This window comes from Panthera uncia, assembly GCF_023721935.1.
Source record: "Panthera uncia isolate 11264 chromosome E2 unlocalized genomic scaffold, Puncia_PCG_1.0 HiC_scaffold_19, whole genome shotgun sequence".
Lineage (NCBI taxonomy): Eukaryota > Metazoa > Chordata > Mammalia > Carnivora > Felidae > Panthera > Panthera uncia.
Window position 1 is genome coordinate 17,451,098 of NW_026057588.1, and position 22,992 is coordinate 17,474,089.

General features: G+C 41.1%; 1 protein-coding gene across 2 annotated transcripts; it reads right to left on the bottom strand.

Annotated features, from left to right (window-relative positions):
- On the bottom strand, positions 1-22,593 carry PDCD2L (programmed cell death 2 like). 2 transcript variants are annotated; one of them, XM_049621060.1, is made up of 8 exons: positions 22,154-22,593; positions 21,886-22,052; positions 21,702-21,762; positions 20,149-20,522; positions 19,076-19,186; positions 10,408-10,556; positions 6,660-6,733; positions 1-177 (listed from the first exon to the last, which is right to left on the bottom strand). In XM_049621060.1, the coding sequence occupies exons 1-7, from the start codon at positions 22,259-22,261 to the stop codon at positions 6,663-6,665; spliced, it is 1,041 nt and encodes a 346-aa protein (XP_049477017.1). In that variant the 5' UTR covers positions 22,262-22,593; the 3' UTR covers positions 1-177; positions 6,660-6,662. The 2 variants fall into 2 exon arrangements, with proteins under 2 accessions (XP_049477017.1, XP_049477015.1); XM_049621058.1 differs by lacking the exon at positions 6,660-6,733 and having other exon boundaries at positions 22,154-22,587.
- Between the last annotated feature and the right edge of the window lie 399 nt (positions 22,594-22,992).

Below are 22,992 nucleotides of genomic sequence, written 5' to 3' on the forward strand. Positions count from 1 at the left end.
TGGACATTAAAATTTGTTTTAATTTATATAAAGAAAAGGAAATTCTCTACTTAAATAACGGTTCATCTGGGTCTTCTTGTATAATACAAAGTTCTTCCATGGGAGTCTGACAATTTTCAGGCCAGCAACTCTTCTCACATGTATAAATTAGAATTGTTCCAAATTCCACAGAAAGACCTGAAAAATATAACATATTCCAGCAAAGAGACAGTGTCAGGAGATACACTCAATATTTGAAGGTTTGATTAGTAGACGGAGCCCAGACTCTGGAGCAAGACTACGTGGGTTCAAATCCCAGCTCTACCACTGAGCAAGTGATTTCACCTCTCCATAATAATGACTGTATTTATCATGAGAAGATTGTTTTGAGGAGGATTATATAAACTAATACACGTAAGATACTTAGAACAGAGCCTGACACGTCTTAAGTGATCACCATAAAACAAAGTGGTTAAGTAACTAGAAGATAACTGAAGGAGAAGGATGATGCAATATCAGCACACGTGGTGTTGCTACAGGAGTGATTTTACCCAATAAGCCGAAAAAATAATTAGGAAAAGCAAAAGCAGCGCTCACTAGCTTTCATTCACAACATACTCATCCTCTTTCACAAAGCAAGTGACTGCTGATGACAAAAAGCAGATTTATCAGGAAAATATACTTTAAAGTCTTTAGTACAACTGTCTAGGATATTGGACACTGACCATTTAAAAATATGTCATGTGGCGTCTGGCTGGCTCAGTTGTGTGAGTTTATTTTTCTTAAAAAAATTTTTTTTAATGTTTTTATTTTATTTTTGAGAAAGAGACAGAGTGTGAGGCGGGGGAGGGGCAGATAGGGAGACAGAGGACCCAAAGCAGGCTCTGAGCCTTCAGCAGAGAGCCTGATGTGGGGCTAGAACCCATGAACTGCAAGATCATTACTTGAGCCAAAGTTGGACGCTTAGCTGACTGAGCCACCCAGGTGCCCCTCTTTTTTTTTTTAAAAAAAATTTTTTTTTAGTTTATTTATTTTGAGAGAAAGAGAGCTCATGAGCAGGGGAGGGGCAGAGAGAGAGAGGGAGAGGGAATTCCAAACAGGCTCCACACCATCAGCACAGAGCCCAACCTGGGGTTCAAACTCATATCTTGAGATCGTGACTGGAGCCAAGATCAAGAGCCAGATGCTTAACCAACTGAGCCACCCAGGCTCCCCTCAGTTGTGTGACTCTTGATCTCAGGTTTATGAGTTTGTGCATGTTGGATGTAGAGATTACTAAAAACAAACAAACAAACAAACACACACACAAACAAAAAAACATTTAAAATAAACAAACAAACAAACAAATAAAAATATATTATATTAATAGAACACACTACCTCCAAGAAAGGATTCAGGCCAAAAAAAAAAAAAAATTCCAAAGAGTTTACAAAACTTTATCAATGGACAATGCCATGAAGAATAACATCAAGAAAATACAACTGAAAAGAACTCCCATTGATGGCAGAACAGGAAAACAGGAGTCAAGAGGAGTTGGGCAATTGGTTTGGAGGAGCAAAAGAAAAACACTTTGAAAGGAAAATGCAGGCAGGGATGATGGAAAGAAAAGCATCAAAGACTGAACTAACAAGGCCAAAATAAAGCTGACTAAGAAGAAATGACCTGGTGAATGTGAGATAATTTCCAACCAGAATGTGCAACATGCAGTCTGCAGAAGGCATGAGAAGGTTAGAGTCTGAGAACCAGTAGCCACCAGGGTAGGAAAGAAGGAGGAGCAGGGAATCAGAGGCAACAGAATACCAAATAGCAGAGTTATGTACAGGAGGCCTGAGCCCAGAGACCTGCCACAGTAGAAGGGCAACGGAGGGGTAGGAGAAAAAGGAAACAGATATGGGGGTCAAAACAGCCCCATTACGTATCTAATGAAAAACATCAGAAGCCACAAGGAACAGAAAAGAGGTGAAACGTAATTACAGGTAGAAAGGAAAGGCTTGAGAGAATCTCAATGAATGCAAAGGGAAAGAAAAAGGATGTGAACACAGGAGAGGAGAAAGGTGACCAATGCAACTGGTCAACGCAAAGGCCCCACGCTAGGTGCAGAGATTAAAGAAATAAAAAAATCTAGGGGTGCCTGGGTGGCTCAGTCAATTGAGTGTCTGACTTTAGCTCAGGTCGTGATCTCATAGTCTGTGAGTTCGAGCTCCACGTTGGGCTCCCTGATGTCAGTGAAGAACCTGCTTCAGATCCTCTGTCCCCTCCTGTTTCTGCCTCTCCTTTGCTCATGCTCGCTCTCTCTCAAAAAAAAATTAAATTTAATTAAAAAAAGAGGAAATTTAAAAATCTTTAAAAAATTACTAATATACTTGGGGGTGGAGCAGGGCACAAATGTCCTTGTTATAGTAAAGAGCCAAACACATACTATCTAAAACTGACAGATGGAATGAATGTAATTCTCTTAACTTCAGAAGGATCTTTTAGAAACTAGGTGAAAGAACCCATTGCCTACAGTGAAAGAACCCAACTGCCTCACATACACTTACTTTTTCTTATGTTAAATTTGCATACATTTATTCCAGTATTTTTAATTAGTATGTACTGAACTTTCCTATCTTTAAATTTTTTCTAGCCATCCAACTATCTAAACTTTCTACCTACATTTATGTCAAGGATGAGGACTAGAATGATGTTGATTAGTGTTAGTAATGGTGATTTCCAAGGTTCACCACACATTTACAGAAAACCTTCAACATAACATTCAGGGGTCAGAAAAACTGCAGGAGGGGTGCCTGGTTGGCTCAGTCAGTAGAGCGTGTGACTCTTGATCTTGGGGTTGTAGGTTTGAGTCCCACGTTGGATGCAGAGATTATTTAAAAGTAAAATCTTAAAGAAAAAAAATGGCAGGAAATAGTCAACAAGTAAAAACTTTAAAAACAGACCACTTCTTAAAGATATAAAAGAACTCATAAAGCAAAAAAAAAAAAAAAAAAAAAAAAAAAGGTGGTATGGAAAAGTTTCAGAAAACAAAAAAGATCTTCTGAAAAATAAAAATAGGATGGCCAAACTAAATTCAAGAGAAGGGTTAGAAGATAAAGCTAACAAAGACGTAAAGATAAAACAGAAGCAGTCAGGCCCAACAGCCATACACCATATGTGCAAAGTTCCAGAATAGGCCAAATCCATATAGGAATGGAGGAGAGTGACACCTTAGACAGGGAGGGGTATACTGCCCAGGAAGGAGGCCCAAGGGGCTTTCTGGGGCACTGCAAACACTCCCTATGTTAATCTGGGAGGTGATGACAAGAGTGTATTTATGCAAAAAGTCGTCAAACTGTAGGCTTAAGATTGGCACAATTCACTGTGTGCTTTCTTTTTAAAAAGGAAGTACATGGCAAAGATTTCCCGATTATGAAACCAAAAGCACAGGCAACAGAAGTAAAAACAGACACACTGGACTATATCAAAAACTTATGTGCATCAAAGGACACAACAGTGAAAAGGCAACCTACAAAATGAAAGAAAATATTTGCAAATCATACCAGATAAAGGGTTAATACCCAGAATATAAAAAGGACTCCTAGGGGCGCCTGGGTGGCTCAGTCGGTTAAGCGTCCGACTTCAACTCAGGTCACGATCTCGCGGTCTGTGAGTTCGAGCCCCGCGTCGGGCTCTGGGCTGACGGCTGAGAGCCTGGAGCTGCTTCGGATTCTGTGTCTCCCTCTCTCTGACCCTCCCCCGTTCATGCTCTGTCTCTCTCTGTCTCAAAAATAAATAAGCGTTAAAAACATTAAAAAAAAAAAAAAAAAAAAAGGACTCCTACAACTCAACAATACAAAGTCAAATAATCTGACTACAAAATGAAGACTAAGACTTGAGTAGACATTTCTCCCAAAATGATATGTCAATGGCTAACAAGCCATTTATATGAAAGGATGCTCAACACCATTAACCATTAGGGGATATGCAGGGCATCTGGGTGACTCAGTCAGTTAAGCGTCTCTCTCTCTCTCTTTTTTTTTTATGTTTATTTATTCTTGAGAGAGAGAGGGAGACAGAGTGTGAGCGGGGGAGGTGTGGCGGAAGGAGAGGGAGACACAGAATCTGAAGCAGGCTCCAGGCTCTGAGCTGTCAGCACAGAGCCCAAGACCTGAGCTGAAGTGGGACTCTTTACTGACTGAGCCACCCAGGCACCCCCAAGCATCTGACTCTTGATCTCAGTTCAGGTCATGATCCCACGGTTCATGGGATCGAGCCCCACATCTGGCTCTGCGCTGACAATGTGGAGCCTTCTTCCTTCTTGTTATTCTCTCTCTCCCTCTCTCTGCCACTCCCCTTCATGCATGCACTCTCTCTCAAAATAAATAAATAAACATTTTAAAAAATTCATTAGGGGAAATGCAAATGTAATCCCAATAAATACGTCACATCCATTAGGATGGATACTATAAAAACAAACAACACCCCTCCCCCCAAAAAAACCCCAGAAAACAAGTGTTGGTGAGGATGTGGAGAAAATGGAATTCTTGTGCACTGCTGATTGGCAATATAACATGGTGAAGCCACTATGGAAAATATTATAGTGGTTCCTCAAAGAATTAAAAATAGAATTACCATATGATCCAGCAACTCTGCATCTGGTATATATATCCAAAAGAACTGAAAGCAGGATCTTGAAAAGATATCTGTACACCCATGTTCATAGCAGCAATATTCACAATAGCCAAGTAGAAGCAACCCAAGTGTTCAACAAACGAACTGATGAACCACATGTGGAATATCCACATGACAGAATATTGTTTGCCTTTAAAAAGAAAGGACTTCTGACACGGGGTACACCATGGATGAACCTCAAGGGCATTATGCTAAGTACAATAAGGCAATGTCAGAGGACAAATACTATGATTCCACTTATATGACGTATCTAAAGTAGTCAAATTCATAGAAACAGAATGGTGGTTGCCAGAGGTTGGGGAGAGGCAGAATTGGGGAGTTGTTAACGGTTACAGTTCCAGTTTTGCAGGAGGAAAAAGCTCTGGAGATTGGTTGCACAACATCGTGAATAAACTTAACTTTACTAAATTGCACATTTAGAATGGTTAAGATACTAAATTTTATGTTATATATTTTTTACCGCAACTAAAAAGATGAATAAAGTACAAAGTTGAAGAAAACTCTTGGGAAGCAAAATAAAAATCAGACAACAAAAGAGAACAGAATCTAAATAGGAAAACAAACATTTCACTAACAGAAGCTCCTGTAAAGGCACAACAAGAAAAATAGAATATCTTCAAGGAAATTGAAGGACATGAGTTTCTGAACTGAAAACACCTACCAGCTACTCAGCACAATATACACAATTTCAGAATAACAAGGATAAAGTAAGGATTCTAAAAGTGACCTGGGGGCACCTGGGTGGCTCAGTCAGTTAAGTGTCCAACCTCAGCTCAGGTCGTAATCTCATGGATCGTGAGTTCAAGCCATGCATCGGGCTCTGCACTGTAAGTGCTTGGGATTCATTCATTCTTTCTCTCTCTCTCTCTCCCCAATCCCTCCCACCCACCCCCCCACACACACTTGGGCCTGCTCTCTCTCTCCTCTGTCTCAAAATAAATGAATAAACTTAAAAAAAAAAAAAAAGTGACCTGAAATAAGAGGACTAAAGGCCAGCATGGGACTGTTTTCCATAAGTAGGCTGCTAAAAGAATGAGGTAATATCATGGCACCTCATATTGGGTGTAGAGAGTACTTAAAAATAAAATAAAAGAAAGGTAATTAAATCTTTAAAATTCTGAAAAAAATTACTAATGGCTTAGAATTCCATACCTGACTTTATTATGTGCATAAAGATAGAATATATGTATCTTAAGACCGATGGGGTACTTTAAATACCTATTTCCCACAATCCCTCTTCAGGAAACTACTGGAGAAAATGCTGTATCAAAACTGAAAGGATAAACCGAGAAAGAGGCAGATCAGAGTTCCAGGAAAACAGGGGACCCACTTGGAAGAGGGGCAAAGCGATACCAAAATAAAGGCAGAAGGTGACCCAGAACGACAGCAACACTAGAGATGCGGAAGGCCTAGAGTTCAGACTAGCTCAGGAGAACAAGGCACATGGGACAGGTCTTCAGGGAAATAAACATGGAGCCGGGCTGTCTGGAGTTGGACTTGTGAGGAAAATAATACTGAGAACCTCCAGGAGGGTGTGAGAAGAACTGGCCATAAGAATGAAACAGGTATTGGGGCATCTGGCTGGTTTAGTCCGTTACGTTAAGCCTCCAACTTCGGCTCACGTGATGATCTTGTGGTTCATGAATTCAGGCCCCACGTTGGGCTCTGTGCTGGCACCTTGGAGACTGGAGCCTGCTTCGAATTCTTTGTCTCCCTGTCTCTCTGCCCTCCCCTGTTTACTCTGTCTCTCTCTCAAAAATAAATAAACATTAAAAACAATGTTTTTAAGACTGAAACAGGTATTATTAAGTCCAAGAACATGTGATCACAATACACTGCTTGGCTAACTACAAACAGACCAACTACAAAATTACAAACATTGACCAGGAGTATGGGAGAAAGCAATAGGGTGAGGAAGAATGGGAGGGGGCTGTAAGAGATCCCAGATCCCCCATGCCAATTCAGAAATTCAATTGATGATGTCTAAAAGAGGTAAATGTAAAAAGTAGTACCTTTTATTTAGAAGTACAAAAATAAATTCTAGAAGAACAGCCCGGAGTGCTGCCAGTGTCTCCCTTGAGTGCAACTAGATGGCAGAGGGGGTGAGAATGGGGTGTAGTGGTTTGTTAGAAGCCTTTCAGGATTATGCAACTTTAGACATTGTGAACATTGTGAAATTTCATTCAATAAATAGGGAAGACACTGGTGTTTCATAACAGTATTAATTGTCAGCAACATAAAAATCTATCTTCAGTATTTGTGTACTATATGTGTTCAAAGCACACTGCCTATTTAGCAGACAAAAGACTACAACAAATATACATAATTTCTTTTCTTGTGTCAAATGAGTTTTTTAGAAGTTCATATCTTTTTTTTTTTTTTTTGAAGTAAACTCTACCCCCAATGTGGGCCTCAAATTCACAACCCTGAGATCAACAGCTCCATGCTCTACTGACAAGCCAGCTAGGCTCCCTTAAAAAGTTCATACCCTTTATTTAAAAAAAATTTTTTTTAAGTTTATTTCTTTTGAGAGAGAACGAGTGCATGCATGCATGTATGCAAGCAGGAGAGAGGCAGAGAGAGACGGAGAGAATTAGCAGGTTCCGCACTGTCACCACAGAGCCCTACGTGGAGCTCGATCTCACAAACTGTGAGATCATAACGTGACAAAATCAAGAGTCAGACGCTCAATGGACTGAGCCTCCCAGGCACTCCAAGTTCATATCCTTTGATAAAAAGATGTGACTTCTAAGATTCAATACTGAAGAAATACTTAAAATTACAGAAATGCCTTTACAGAAAGGGCATTAATCAAATGATTATTTATAGTAAAGAAAAAGAAAGAAACAGTTGAAATGTACAATAACTTCGGAAATCGCTAGGTAAAATGGAACTTCCACTGGGTAATATATTCAATGACACTGGGAAATTCTGCGAAGAAGGAACAGAAGTATGAGAACAATTTTGTTTTAATCTCTTAATGTGTACAGAAACAAGAAGAGAAAAAATATGTATCGCCAGCAATTATCTCCAGGTAACTGGATTTCTGAAGTGAGTATTATACTTACAGTTTAAAAAATAAATTAATACAAGCAAAAGAGAAACATCAACAAAATGAAGACAACCTACAGAATAGGAAAAAATATGTGCAAATCATATATTTGATAAAGGGTTAATATCCAAAATATATGGAGAACTGATACATTTTTTCCTAAACAACGAATACTCATTTATTTAAGTTGGCTTAATTACTTCCATTAAACCTAATTGTTATTATTATTGCTTTGCAATAATTGTTTTTTCCATTGTCTTTACAAGAATCTCCAAAGCTATTTTTAAATTTTTTTAATGTTATTTATAAAAAAAAATTTTTTTTAACATTTCCTCATTTTTCTTTTTTTTTTTTTTTTTTCCAACGTTTTTAATTTATTTTTGGGACAGAGAGAGACAGAGCATGAACGGGGGAGGGGCAGAGAGAGAGGGAGACACAGAATCGGAAACAGGCTCCAGGCTCCGAGCCATCAGCCCAGAGCCTGACGCGGGGCTCGAACTCACGGACCGCGAGATCGTGACCTGGCTGAAGTCGGACGCTTAACTGACTGCGCCACCCAGGCGCCCCATCCTCATTTTTCTGAGAGACAGCACAAGCGGGGGTGGGGCAGAGAGAGAGACAGGGACACACAGAATCTTAGGCAGGCTCCAGGCCCTGAGCTGTCACCACAGAGTCCGACACTGGGCTCGAACTCCCGACCGGTGAGATCATGACCTGAGCTGAAGCTGGAGCTTGCTTAACTGATTGAGCCACTCAGGCGCCCCAATGTTTATTCATTTTTGAGAGAGACACAGAGTGTGAGTGGGGGAGGGGCAGAGAGAGGGAGACATGAAATCTGAAGCAGACTCCAGGCTCCAAGCTGTCAGCACAGTGCTCAACACGGAGCTCTAACTCTCATACTTCGAGATCATGACCTGAGCCAAAGTCGGACGCTTAACAGACTGAGCCACCCAGGGTGCCCCATCACCAAAGGTATTATGAGCTTGTACAGCTGCTCAAATGGTGTTTTTCTTCATAGAAATATAATTCACATGCCGTAAAATTTACCATTTTAAAGTGTACAATTCAGTGTTTTTTAGTTTCTTCACAGAGTTATAGAAACATGTTCACAACCTACTTCCAGAACATTTTCATCTCTCCAAAAGGACACCCATGCCCATACCCATTAGCAATCACTCCTCATTCTTTCTTGGCGCCCCTCACCCAGCCCCTGGAAACCATGAATCTACTTTCTGTTTCAATGGGTTTACCTATTTTGGGCATTTCATATGAACAGAATCATACAATTTGTAGCCTTTTGTGACAGGCTTCTTTTCACTTAGCATGATGTTTTCAAGGTATAATCATGTGTAGCCATGTATAATGTAGTACTTCATTTCTTCTTCTGATAGAATAATATTCTATGAAGGTATATTTTGTCTATGTATTAATTAGTTAATGGGACATCTGAGTTATTTCTACTTTTCGGCTATTATATGAATAATGCTTATATGAGCATTCACATACAGGTTTTGTGTAGACATAGGTTTTCAATTCTCTTAGGTATATACCTAGGAGTGGAATTGCTAGGTCACACAATGGCATTTTTAACAACATTACCAAAACTTTTTCATCATTTTATACCAGATGCTGCCAAAGATGCCAAGACAGAAACACTCTCTTACATGGCTGACAGCAACATAAACTGGTACAGACCTATTAAGTAGCAATTTGTTAACATGACATAGATAACGCTTATACACGGTTATTAAAAAGAATGCATAAAATTGGAATAGACAAGAACTTTATCAGTCTGATAAAAAGCATTTACAAAAACCCTCCAGTTAACAGGTAACTACTTACTGATTAAAAAATGACTGCTTTACTTCTATGATCACAAATATTACAAAAAGGGGTGCCTGGGTGGCTCAGTCAGTTAAGCATTGGACTCTTGATTTCAGTTCAGGTCATGATCTCATCATCATGGGAATGAGCCCTGCATTGGGGTCCTCGCTGGGCATGGAGCCTGCTTAAGATTCTCCTTCTCCCTCTGCGCTTCCTTTGCACGCATGTAGCTCTCCCTATCTCAAAATAAATAAACAAACGTTTAAAAAAAAAAAAAAGGAGGGGTGACTGGGTGGGTCAGTCAGTTAAGTGTCTGACTCTTGGTTTTGGTTCAGGTCATGATCTCAGGTTTCATGAATTCAAGCCCCACATAGGGCCCTCCACTGACAGCATAGAGCCTGCTTAGAATTCTCTCTCTCTCTTTCTGTCCCTCCTGTGCGCGCGCTCAATCTCTCTCTCAAGATAAATAAATAAACTTAAAAAAATAATAATACAATGCTATGAAAATAATTTTTTTTATTGTAAACTCTATACCCAATGTGGGGCTTAAACTCACAACCCCAAGATCAAGAGTCCAATGCTCTACCAACTTAGCCAGCCAGATGGCCCCACTATGAAAATCATTTCAAGGATAGAATATGGCTTGGCCTCTGACTCTTGATTTCGGTTGGCTCAGATCATGATCTCACAGTTTGTGAGACCAAGCCCCACATTGGGCTGTGTGCTGAAAGCATGGAGTCTGCTTGGGATTCTCCCTCTCCCTCTTTATCTGTCCCTCCCCCACTTGCGCACTGTCTCTCTCTCAAAATAAATACACATTAAAATAAAATAATTCCAAGTTAGTGCAATAAACCCACAAGCTCAAATTAATAAAGGGCTATTACCTAAATTAGTGCTTCTGAGCATGCTGACCAGTGCTGGCATAAGCTGAAACTCAAATATCCTTCGGACTCCACAGTAGCTGCAGGCTGGGGGCTCAGTGATTTCTGATGTAGGGCAGGTCAAAAAAAGTGGTTCGCCACTCCAAGAGTACCTAGGGCAAGGGAACAAAGAACCCTGAATGAGGACCACATACAAGTCACATTCCAGTATTGAAGGCCATACTCTGCAAACTTTGTTTCCTTCTTGAAGAGTACCAGGAGCAAAACCAGACAGCAAAGAAAATCCAAAGGCCCCAAAACAGTAGCAAGTCTGTAAAGCACAGCAAGATACCTGAAGTCTTATCAATGCTTGATTCAAAGTCTAGGCAAAGGCACTAAAACCAATGTGGAACTGAATCTAACTAAAATTGCAACACAGTCCAGACTCCACTCCAAGGCAGATTAAAGGGATTTAGACCTCCACTACCAGCCTTACAGAAGAAGGGGCACGCCCTGCTAAGGAGCAGATATTTACTTCAGTATCTGATCTTCTTCAACATACAATGCCCGCTAAACCATAAAAAGAAAAGATACTAAATTTGTAAAGCAGCAGAAAAATTTAACCCATAAAGAAAGTCAATACAAGAATACCCACAGGGGCGCCTGGGTGGGTTAGTCGGTTAAGCGTCCGACTTTGGTTCAGGTCATGATCTCACAGTTTGTGAGTTCGAGCCCCGCATCAGGCTCTGTGCTGACAGTTCAGAGCCTGGAGCCTGCTTTGGGTTGTGTGTCTCCTGCTCCCTCTGCCCTTCCCCCCCTCCTCCCACTCATGCTGTCTCTCTCTAAAATAAATAAACATTAAAAAAAAGAATACCCACAGATGAGATGATGGAACTGTCCGAAAAAGACTTTAAAATATCAATATGAGGAGTGGGATAAAACAAATAATAAAATATCAATCATAAACATGTAAAAGAATCTAGTAGAAAAGGCAGACACGCATAAACAGATAAGGAAATTAGCACAGAAATAAAAACTAAAGAGACTGAAAGAGCAATACTAGAAGTGAAAAATGCTGTATCAGAATAAAGAACTTCATTCAATAAAAGTTTACAGCAGGCAGGAAACAACAAAAAAAATCTGTGAATGTGAGGAAAACAGAAACATCCAAAATGAAACAAAAAGTAAAAAAAAAATAAATAAATAAAAATGAAACAGGGCCTTTAAAAACAATGGAACAATTTTGAATTGTCTAAACATACAAGTAACTGGAGTCCTTAGAAAAAGCAAATAGGAAAGAAGAAATATTTGCAGAGATAACGGCCAAAATTTTTTCCAAAATTCATGAAAAGACATCAACACAAAAATCCAAAAAGCTCAGTAAATCCCAAGCAAGATAAATTAAAACACATAGTCACTGAAGTACATAATAGTTTTAATTATATAAATACAACAAAAAGAAGAACAACAATTAAGAATTACAGCTAATTTCTGGGGCTCCTGGGTGGCTCGGTTGGTTGAGCGTCGGACTTCGGCTTAGGTCATGATCTCGAAGTCTGAGTTCGAGCCCTGCGTCGGGCTCTGTGCTGACAGCTCAGAGCCTGGAGCCTGCTTCGGATTCTGTGTGCTCATGCTCTCTCTCTGTCTCTTAAAAATGAATACATGTTAAAAAAATAAAAAATAAATAAAAAAAGAATTACAGCTAATTTCTAATAGAAATGCTAAAGGCAACAAGACAGTGGAACAAAATCTTTCCAGTGTTGAATGGAAAACAACTAAAATACATCCAATAAAAATGTCTATTAAAAGAAATATTAATAAATACATTCTTAGACAAAACCTGAGTGGCTGTTTCCAACAAACATGAACTTAAAAAAAAAAAATTAAAAGTCCTTCAGGCATAGGGGTAATACCAGATGGAAGCCCAGCAGGAAGGAATGTAGAGCACCAAAAGGGTAAATGGGAAGATAAACATAAAAGACTTTCTGATCATTAATTTTAATATTAAAGATTTTTTTTCCAAATAATCTTTACACCCAACGTGGGGCTCGAACTCACAACCCTGAGATCAAGAGTCACATGCTCCAATGACTAAGCCAGCCCAATTGTTATTTTTAATTTTATTATATAATATATAATCTACGTACATTATATAACATATATTATATGTTATAAACTATCCACATAAACTATCGATTATTTCAAGCAAAAATAAAAATGTATTACGGGATATAAAGCATATATAGAAGTGAATACATGAAAACAAGATCACAAAGGGCAGGGAAAGCTAAATGGGAATCTGTGATATGGTTCATAAAATAGCAAACTACTGGGTGAAGGTAGACTGCAGTAAGTCAGAAATGCACATTATAATCACTATAGCAAACACTTTTCATGGCAACAGAAAGGGCATAAAATCATAAACTAAAAATACTCAATTCACTGAAGAGAAGGTTAAACAAAAGGGGAAAGAGGGACAAAAAATAAAGAGGAAAAAGGGGCATCTGGGTGGCTCAGTCGGTTAAGCGTCCGACTTCGGCTCAGGTCATGATCTCACAGTTTGTGAGTTCGAGCCCCGTGTCAGGCTCTGTGCTGACAGCTTGGAGCCTGGAGCCTGCTTCCAATTCTGTGTCTCCATCCCTCTCTCTGCCTCTCCCCAGCTCATGCTCGCACTCTGTCAAAAATAAATAAACTTAAAAAAATAAAATAAAATAAAGAGGAAAAAGCCAATACCAGAATGATAAAATTAACCCACTACTACCAATGATCACATTAAATGGACTTAAGACTCTGTAAAAGGCAAACAGTCTGGATAAAATAAAGGCAAGATCCATACATAAGCTGTTTAAGAAGCATACTTTAGGTACCACCTCACACTGTCAGAATGGCAATTATCCAAAAGACCAGAAATAACAAGAGTTGGCCAGGGATGTCGAGAAAAGGGAACCCTCCTGCACCGTTGGTGGGAATGTAAACTGGTGCATACACTGTGGAAAACAGTATGGAGTTTGCCAAAGAATTAAAAACAGAACTACCATATGATCCAGCCATCCCGTTTCTGGGTATTTATTTGAAGGAGACAAAAAACACTAACTCAAAAAGATATTTACCCTCATGTTCACTCCAGCATTACTTATAATACCCAAGACATGTAAGTAACCGAAGTGTCCATTGACAGATAAATGGACAAAGAAATTGTGGTGTGTATGTATATATGTGTGTGTGTGTGTGTGTGTGTGTATATATATATACACACACACACACACACACACACACACATATGTATGTGTGTATATACACATACAACTCACAAAAGAATACTCAGCCATAAAGGAGAATGAAATCTTGCCATTTGCAGCAACATGGATCGGTCTCGAGGACATAATGCTAAATGAAATAAGTCAGAGAATGAAATACTGAATGATATCGCTTATATGCAGGCCCTAAAAAACAACAAAAAAACAAACCAAACTCATACAGAGAAGAAACTGGTGGTTTCCAGAGACAAGGGATCAGGAGTGAGAGAAACAGGTGAACTGGTTTGTTTTCTAAGTTTATTTATATATTTTTAAATGTTTTTAAATATTTATTTTTGATAAACAGCGCATGAGCGGGAGAAGAACAGACACACACACACACACACACACACACACACACACACACACACACACAAAATCCGAAGTAGGTTCCAGGCTCTGAGTTGTCAGCACAGAGCCTGACATGGCACTCGAACCCAGGAACTTTGAGCCAAAGTAAGATATTTAATTGACTGAGCCTCCTAGGCCCCCCATATAGTTACATTTTAACATTCCTCTCTCTCTAACTAAGAAGACAAAAATGATCCATAATAGGAACTGGTGTTGCAACAACTGTATATAAAAAAGAACCTTGACCCTCATACATTATATATAAAAATTAACTCAAAATGGATCACAAACCTAAAAGTAAGAACTAAAACTGAAAACAACTATAAAAAAACACAGGAGGGGCGCCTGGGTGGCTCAGTCGGTTAAGCAGCCGACTTCGGCTCAGGTCATGATCTCGCAGTCCGTGAGTTCAAGCCCCGCGTTGGGCCCTGTGCTGACAGCTCAGCGGAGCCTGGAGCTTGCTTCGGATTCTGTGTCTCCCTCTCTCTCTGTCCCTCCCCCACTCATGCTCTGTGTCTCTCACTCTCAAAAATGAATAAATGTTAAAAAAAAAAAAATTAAAAAAAAAACACACACAGGAAATGGGCACCTGGGTGGCTCAGCTGGTTGAGCATCCAACTCTTGGTTTTGGTTCAGGTCATAATCTCACAGCTTCATGGGTTCGGCCCCACATTGGGCTCTGGGTTGGCAGTGCGGAGTCTGCTTGAGATTCTCTCTCTCCCCCTCTCTTTCTGCCCCTCCCCCACTTGTGTTGTCTCTGTCTCTCTCAAAATGAATAAATAAACTTAAGAAAAAAAGGGTGGGGGTGTGTGCCTGGGTGGCTCAGTCGGTTAAGCATCCGATTTTGGCTCAGGTCATAATCTCACAGTTTGTGAGTTCGAACCCCACATCCGGCTCTGTGCTGACAGCTCAGAGTCTGGAGCCTACTTTGGATTCTGTGTCTCCTGCTCTGCTTCTCCCCTGCTCACGTGCTGTCTCTCTCTCTCTCAAGAATAAACATTAAAAAAAAAAAAAAAAAAGAACTTAAAAAAAAAAGAAAACACAGGAAATCAAACATAACAAATCTTGTTACCTTTGGTTAGGCAGAATCTTCTTAGGAAATAAAAATATGAACCACCAAAACAATAAAACTGTTAAGTTGGACTTGATCAAAATTTAAAACTTCTCTTCAAAAGACCCTATTAGTAAGTGAAAGACTGAAGCACCTGGGTGGTTCAGTTGGTTAAGCATCCAACTTCGGCTCAGGTCATGATGTCACGGTTTGTGGTTTGAGCCCCGCACTGGGCTCTGTGCTGACAGTTCAGAGCCTAGAGCCTGGAGCCTGCTTAGGATTCCGTGTCTCCCTCTCTCTCTGTTCCTCCCTCACTCATGCTCTGTCTCTATCTCTCAAAAACAAATAAATGTTAAAAAAAAAAATTAAATAGAAAATGAAAGGCAAGCCAAAGATTATCAAGATATAAATCATACTGACAAGGACACATTCTGTACTCCAAGAAAAATCAAGACCCTTGGACTCCAGATACGAGCCTCACAAACCCCCTTCTCCAGAATGGCATCAACATTCATCCAACTTCACAATCGGGAACCTCAAAACCACTTTTGTTGCCTCCCAATTTTTTCCTCTCACACCCAGAGGTCACTAAGACCTGTCACTATAGAAATATCTCTCAAATTTATCTCCTCCTTCCCATATCCTCTGTTTTGATCCAAACTCTTTTACCACCTCTCACCTGGATTCTTCTCTCATCTCAGAGTGATCATCACTCTGCTGGCAACTACTGGCTACAGGATAAAGTACAAATTCTTTAGTAAGACACGGAGTGAAAATATACAATCTGAGCATCTAATCCGTGGCAGTGCTAGGTACCAAGCATGAGGAGCACCCAATCTGGCAAGAAACACAACAGGGGTGTGTGCCCTGAGGATGTCAAGGTATGGGACTATAGGAGCAAAAGGGAACGGACGGTCTTTAAGTCAAGCTTCTCTCAATTGACACCGTCGTGTCCAGCTCACTGAATTGCCACTGCCCCAGTGCTATGCATCTGGGCTGTGACTCATAGCATACTGGACCTATAATCCCTCCAGCAGGGTTTAGGGCTCAAGTCTGTCCCTCTTGCACAATGCCTTTCCAAGGCAGAAGCCTCTCATCTCTCCTCTGTGTTTCCTGCATACTTGTTCACAGCTCTGTTGGGCACACATCATAGCATATAGTGTTGTCACCTCCGTGACCAGCACCAAGGACAGTGATTACGGTCCTCCTCCACCTCAGCACACAGTAACTCAGCCCTTCAAGTAGGAGGGATCACTGTGGGCCGTGAGTCTCACTGGTTAAGAGATCCCTCCCAGGGGCTGGTCTCCAAGCTGGGAGTCACTGCCACTGTTGAGGTGTCATACCATCAAAAATATTTGTTTGATCTGAAAATTCTGTTGAAGGTATAATTTGGGCACGTTTTCATGAGGGCACATATGCTATGAGATATCTAGCTGTCATACCTAATTAAGAAAAAGAAGATAAATTGGATTTTCATCAATAAAATGAGGATGCAAGAATTAAGAGCAAAGTCTGACTTTGTGCTAAGTAGTAAAAACTATAATCACACAATACATATCAAGAACATTTACATTTCAAACCTTTGATCCTGAATTTCACTTCTAGAACTAGACTTTCGGGAAATGACATTCTAAGATTTTTGAAGGGGGTGTGTAACAGCACTAAAACTGTGCAAAAGTGAGGGGCGCCTGGGTGGCTCAGTCAGTTAAGTGTCTGACTCTTGGTTTCGGCTCAGGTCATGATTTCACGGTTCATGGGTTTGAGCAGGTTTGAGCCCCTCTTGGGCTCTGAGCTACAGCGTCAAGCCTACTTGGGATTCTCTGTCTCCTCTCTCTGCCCCTCTTGTGCACATGTGCACACGCACTCTCTCTCTCTCTCTCAAACATAAACAAACATTAAAAAAAAAAAACAAACCTGTGCAAAATTGAAACAAATTAGATGGGAACAATTAGACATCCAAAGATATATCCGGAGGCAATGTCAAAATCAAACAAACCAAGAAAATTAATCATAATAAAGGCCTAATCTCCCTAATACATAAAGAGTTCCTAAATATCAAATGGACCAAGAACTTATGGAAAAATGGACAAAAGATATGGATAGGAATGATTCAAAAACAGAGAAAGATGCTCGTAATAAGAAACAAGCAAAATGAATTATACCTCAATGTGCGTTTTCACTTGAATTGGCAGAAATACAAAAGCATGAAGCTCACGTTATAGGTGAGGCTATGGGAAAACAGGCACTTACAGGTTGCCAGTAGGAATTGAAGTCCTAGGAGGGTCACTCTGGTACTATTAATCAAAATTACAACTCTGTACAGCCTTTTGCTTAACTATGCCACTTCAGGGAACGTAACCCCAGATATACCTGCATATGTGCAAAATGACATTAGGTGCAAACCTATTCACTAGTATAATGTATAAGAGCAAAAGTCTGGAAACAACATTAAATGTCCATAAATCAGGAAAACAGACAAGTGACTACACTACTATAAAGTCTATTAAAAAAAACAATCAAAGCTCTGTGGGGCACCTGGCTGGCTCAGTTTGCGGAACATGCAACTCTTGATCTTGGGGTTGTGAGTTCAAGCCCTATATTGGATACAGAGATTACTTAAAAATAAAATCTTCAAAATAACAAAAAATCAAGTTCTCAATGTACTAAAAGGATATTCCTAGATTCTGTGTACTTAAAAAAAAAAAATTATACTGTATGATCCAAATTATGTGTGCTTTTTAAAAGTTTATTTGAGAGAGAGAGAAGAGAGAGAGGGAGAAAGGGAGAGAGAGAACGAGTGGGCGAGTGGCATAGGGGCAGGGGAGGGAGAGAGAATTCCAAGCAGGCTTGAATTCACAAACCAGGAGTGAGAGCATGACTTGAGCCAAGATCAAGAGTTGGATGCTGCGGGTGCCTGGGTAGCTCAGTTGGTTGAGCATCCGAAATCAGCTCAGGTCATGATCTCACAGTTTGTGAGTTCAAGCCCCACATCAGGCTTGTTGTCAGCACAGAGCCCGCTTCAGATCTTCTATTGCCCCCCCCCCCCCCCCCCACTCCTCTGTCTCTCCTCTGCTCGTGCTCTCACTCTCACTCTCAAAAGTAAAACACTAAAAAAAAAAAAAAAAAAAAAAAAAAAAAAAAAAGAGCTGGACACTTATCTGACTAAAGCATCCAAGCACTCCTGCGCTTATTTGTTTAATTTTTAAGTAATCTCTATACCCAACATGGGGCTTGGGCCTATAACCCCGAGATCAAGAGTCACATGCTCTTCTGACTGAGGCAGCCAGGTGCCCCCTGAATATGTTTTTAAAAACATACAATTCCAGGCTACCTGGGTGGCTCAGTCGGCTAAGTGTCTGACTCTTGATTTCCACTCAGGTCATGATCTCATGGTTCATGAGATCAAGTTCCCACGTCAAGCTCTGCACTGACAGTACACAGCCTGCTTGGGATTCTCTCTCTCTCCCTCTTTTTCTCACTGTCTCTCTGCCCCTCCCTGTGCACACGCACACTTACTCTATCTCTCAAAATAAATAAATAAATTTTTAAAAAATAAATAAAATTAAAACACATAATTCCTACCTACGTGCATGCATCCCAAATGCATAAAAATATAAGTGAACATAATATATTAAAATCTTAGTCTCTTGGGGCATCTGGGTGGTGCAGTTGGTTAAGCATCTAACTCTTGATCTCGGCTCAGGTCGTGATCCTCACAGTTTGTGAGTTCAAGCCCAGCATTGGGCTCTGCAATGATGTTGCAGAGACTGCTTGGGATTATGTCTCTACTTCTCTCTAACCCTCCCCGGCTTGTGCTATTTCTCAAAATAAACTTAAAAAAATAAATAAAATAGAATAAATGAAAAAATCTTAGCCTCTTGGTTTGGGGAATATTACAGATTCTGGTTTTCTCATGATATTTCCCAGTATTTTCCAAACTAACATGTATTACTCTTATAATCAAGAAAAACAATAAAAGAAAATGAGCCTTTACCTCAAAATCTGCTCCTGACAAGCAGCAATTCTCTTCATGAATTTGTAAAATATCTTATCTCCACTTTTAATTGTGGTCTTCTCATATTTTTCATCACCATCACCAGGAAGACTAAGAAAAGCAGAAAATGCTTTTGAGCGTCTATATCCAGATAATTACAATATTTAGAAGAGTAAACAAGTTAATGCACACAACTTAAAAAATAATAAATTTAATACCTTATAATATCTAACATAATCCCCTGCTCTGCTCCCTAGTTATTTTTTCCCAAGCTCTGCTCCCTAGTCATTTTCAACTCTGGGATGATTATCTGCAATTTTAAAAGTCCTATGCCCATTGACTCTCTCCATTTCTTTGTCCATTATAGATTATTTTCAGACACCAACGGGTCTGCAAGCACTCCAACATTATTCCGAAAAGCTTACAAAGGAAACAGCTCTGGTAAAAAACAAACAAACAAATGAACAAACAAACAAACACAGGTTATCTTTCCAAATATCCTATTATAATAGCAAAAATGACCATGCTTCTTTCTTTAGGGGGCTTTGGTTTATAAAGCCTTTCAAGATCTCCTCTCTCATATGACTCCTAAAACCCTCTGGTGAGACAGACAACAGAGATACCAACACGACTCTCATTTTACTGATGAGCCGAGGCTCTGGCAGGGTCTCTGAAGTCCTAGGCCAGTTCCTGAGCCACAGCCAAGAGTTAAAAAACAAATGGCATTTTTCTAAGTTACCTGTCTGAGCTATACATTTAAAAACAGAAAAAAAAAAAAAAAAGAGACAGTAAACACATGCTCTTCTGGCGAAGCTGGCAACCCTAACTTCTTTGTTCCTTTTCTTGAGGGTACTTATGAACAGAGCAGAGTGTTTTCAAGCTAACTCAGGGTTGGCTGGTAAGATCCCCCGTCGGTCTTCCTTTCTCATCAAGAGGAGTGAAGCAGAAAGGTGCTACACACACAAGTTCTGCCTGAAAAAGTTTCCCCAACTACCAGAATAAAACCAAAGGGCACCTACTGTGGCAGCTTCCCGGTCAGGTCACCTGTCACCCTCAGCAGCACACATTCTCACCTTTGGGAAAGCAACTGTTCCATATCCATTCCTTCTTTCTGTTGATAATCCCTCAGAAGGCTATGAGCGTGGTCTAGACTGACAAAGTCCCTGTAGTCATCCTCATCTACAACACACATGTAGTAGGGCAGGAACTGGGGCGCCAGGGAAGGCAGGGCCATCTCTTCCCCGGGAGAAACAGGAGGAGCAGCGCCCAGGACAGTATCCTGCAGGTGGAGATCTCGGAGCTGAGCAGTACAGTCTGTGTCTTTGGCGCTGAGGGGATCATTTCCAAAATCCAAGGTACGCTGTGGTGGTGGCACCTCCTCACTGTCACTTCCCCAGTCATCTGCACCTTCACACCAATCCTCAGCTGCAAGGCCGTTTTCCTGTTTCTGGAAAAATATCCAGTGAATCAAGATCACTTGGGTGATCTCACCTATTCCCTTGGCTTGAGCTACAAATCCCTTCACCTTCCTGAGGGAGCCTTCGCACCAGTATCTTCCTCTCTTGCACACTCTGATTCAACTTTCTGGACCCCATTCACCCAAAGCATGTTGGAGGTGACAAAAAATTGTCTTCCCTTTTCAGGGGCAGTGTGACAGATGTAGTACGGTGGTTTTTTCAACCACCTATTCCAAACTCTTTCAGTTGTGCTTCATGTACTGCAGAAGTTGGCAGGAAAGAACTACATTTCCCAGACTCCTTAGCGGTTAGAGTTCCAGATATAATCAGGGCTCCCTTAATCAGGTCCACTAGGGAGACACAAACTTGAAACAGAATGAAGTGGAGAGAGAGGCCATGAAGCAAAAGTCTGTAGATAGATGTAAAGCAAGGATCTGGAGGCAAAAGATCTGACAAGGGCAGCTTCCAGTTCACCAGACCACATCTCAGCTTTCTGACTGTGGATGCAGAAGGTGGTCTAGCAGCTCCTGAACAAGCCCATTCTCAGATGTGGTTCTGAAGGTCATTCCTGGAGTCGCCCCCTCCAGCCTATCCAATGTTAGTAAAAACCTAGTTCTTTCAACTTTAACAGTTCAGTGCTTTTTTATTACCTGCAACTGAACCCTGACAAATACAGGCAGACACCAGATCTTCATCTTTTCATTCCTGATATTGCTGGTACCATGCCTGGCACATGTTAAGAACTCAGTGTATATATAAGGTGACATCCAGGCAAAGGGAAGCTGAATTTTTGTTCTGCAGCTACCAACTTGCCCTACTTTTTGATTTCAATAAATTCAGATTTCTGATTAAATGTTTTTTATACACATGTACACACATGACACTAAGCATATGTACTATAAAACACACACATACGTGTTACATATAACCGCGTACACATCCATACTTTTTTCCAAACAGAAACATCAGGGAATTATGTGCCTCAAGGCCTTCAGTGTATATTAAAAGAAACAACAAAAATCTTAAGATAGCATTTCATGGTTCAGAAAAGTGCAAAAACCACTCCAACATACTTCAAAGGCCACTGCTTAAAGTTTGTCTTAAACGACATTCTGGAAAATACCCTCAAATTACAGCAAATCATAATACGCTGGTCACAACCGGTTTACCTGTGCGTCCTGCGCCTCTTTCTCTCGAGTCTGCAGGCACTGGGAGCGGAACACCTTCCAGCTTCAGGGTAAAAATAAATGGCAGTGAGGGTGCAACGCAGAGCACCAGCCAGCGGTTGTCGCTATCCCGTGTGGCTGGTGCGGACCCCAGCTCCCACCCACCCTGCTGAACTTCCCCGCCTACCTGCGCGCTCCGCCCATGCTGCACCTGGGGCGGGGACAAGCGAATACGTACAGTAGCCGATGAAACGGGGAGCCTTCCAAGGGGCAGTATACCTGTACGACCAGGGCAAGAGGCTGCCTGCAACGTTCACACACTGGCCTCGGCGCTGCTACGGAGGGCAAGGCGTCCTGAGGACAGGTAAGGCGCTCAGACCCGGGCTCTGCCCAGGGACCTCACCCCGTAGCCCTCACCAGCACCCGCCGACCCCAGCTCCGGGGCCCCACCTCACCGGAAGGCCGCCCAGCTTGCTAGCGGTCCAGGCGCCCAACCCCGTGGGGCGGCCACGCACTGCAGTGTCTCGAAGCCCGAGCAGCACTGGCTTCCGGACGGCCGCCATGACGACGAGGCGCCCACGTGGAAAGGCGAACTACTACGGCAGCCGAGCCGGTGCTCCTCTCCGCGCATGCGTCTCGCTACAACCGCGAGACGGCCCCGCCCCCTTGAGATCCTTCAGTGGATGACAGGCGACTGCTGCTGTTGTGGGCTAAGAATCCAGGAGCCTCAGATATTCTGTGCCTCCGAATGCACTGAGGTAGGAAGTACTCACGATCTGCTTTAAAATAGTCTTGCCAAACAATTTTACCTGAAGTGGAATTATAGTATTATCGTTAAGATACACACAAAAAGTCTTTAATTTTTACAGGTACATCAAAATGCTTATAGAGGAAATTATGGAGCAGTCCATGAGTTGATAAATGTTTACATTTGGTGTCAGGCACATAGAGATCTATTATACTATTTTTATATGTTTGGAATTTTCTGTAATCGTTTTTTCAAATGCCCGTGGTACAACAACCTAGGTAATTTCAAAAACATCATGCTAAGTGAAAGAAGCCAGACACAAAAGGCCACATTCTGGAAAAGGTGAACTTCGAGGAAAGAAATCAGATCAACTGTTACCAGGGTTTGGGTTCACGGGGTAGGGATTGACCAGAAAGGGGTACCAGGAACCTTCTGAGCTGATGAAAATGCTGTATATTGGGGCACAGGGTGTGTCAGTCGGTTAAGTGTCTGACTTTGGCTCAGGTCATGATCTCACGGGTTCGTGAGTTCGAGTCCTTCATTGGG

Coding starts and splice junctions, on each gene's coding strand:
- PDCD2L (XM_049621058.1), bottom strand. CDS start 22,261: ATGGCGGCCGTCCGGAAGCCAGTGCTGCTCGGGCTTCGAGACACTGCA. Junction 19,187..20,148: donor GAACAGTTGCTTTCCCAAAG/GTGAGAATGTGT, acceptor TGCTTTTCTTAG/TCTTCCTGGTGATGGTGATG. Junction 10,557..19,075: donor TGTCAGGAGCAGATTTTGAG/GTAAAGGCTCAT, acceptor CCCTTGCCCTAG/GTACTCTTGGAGTGGCGAAC.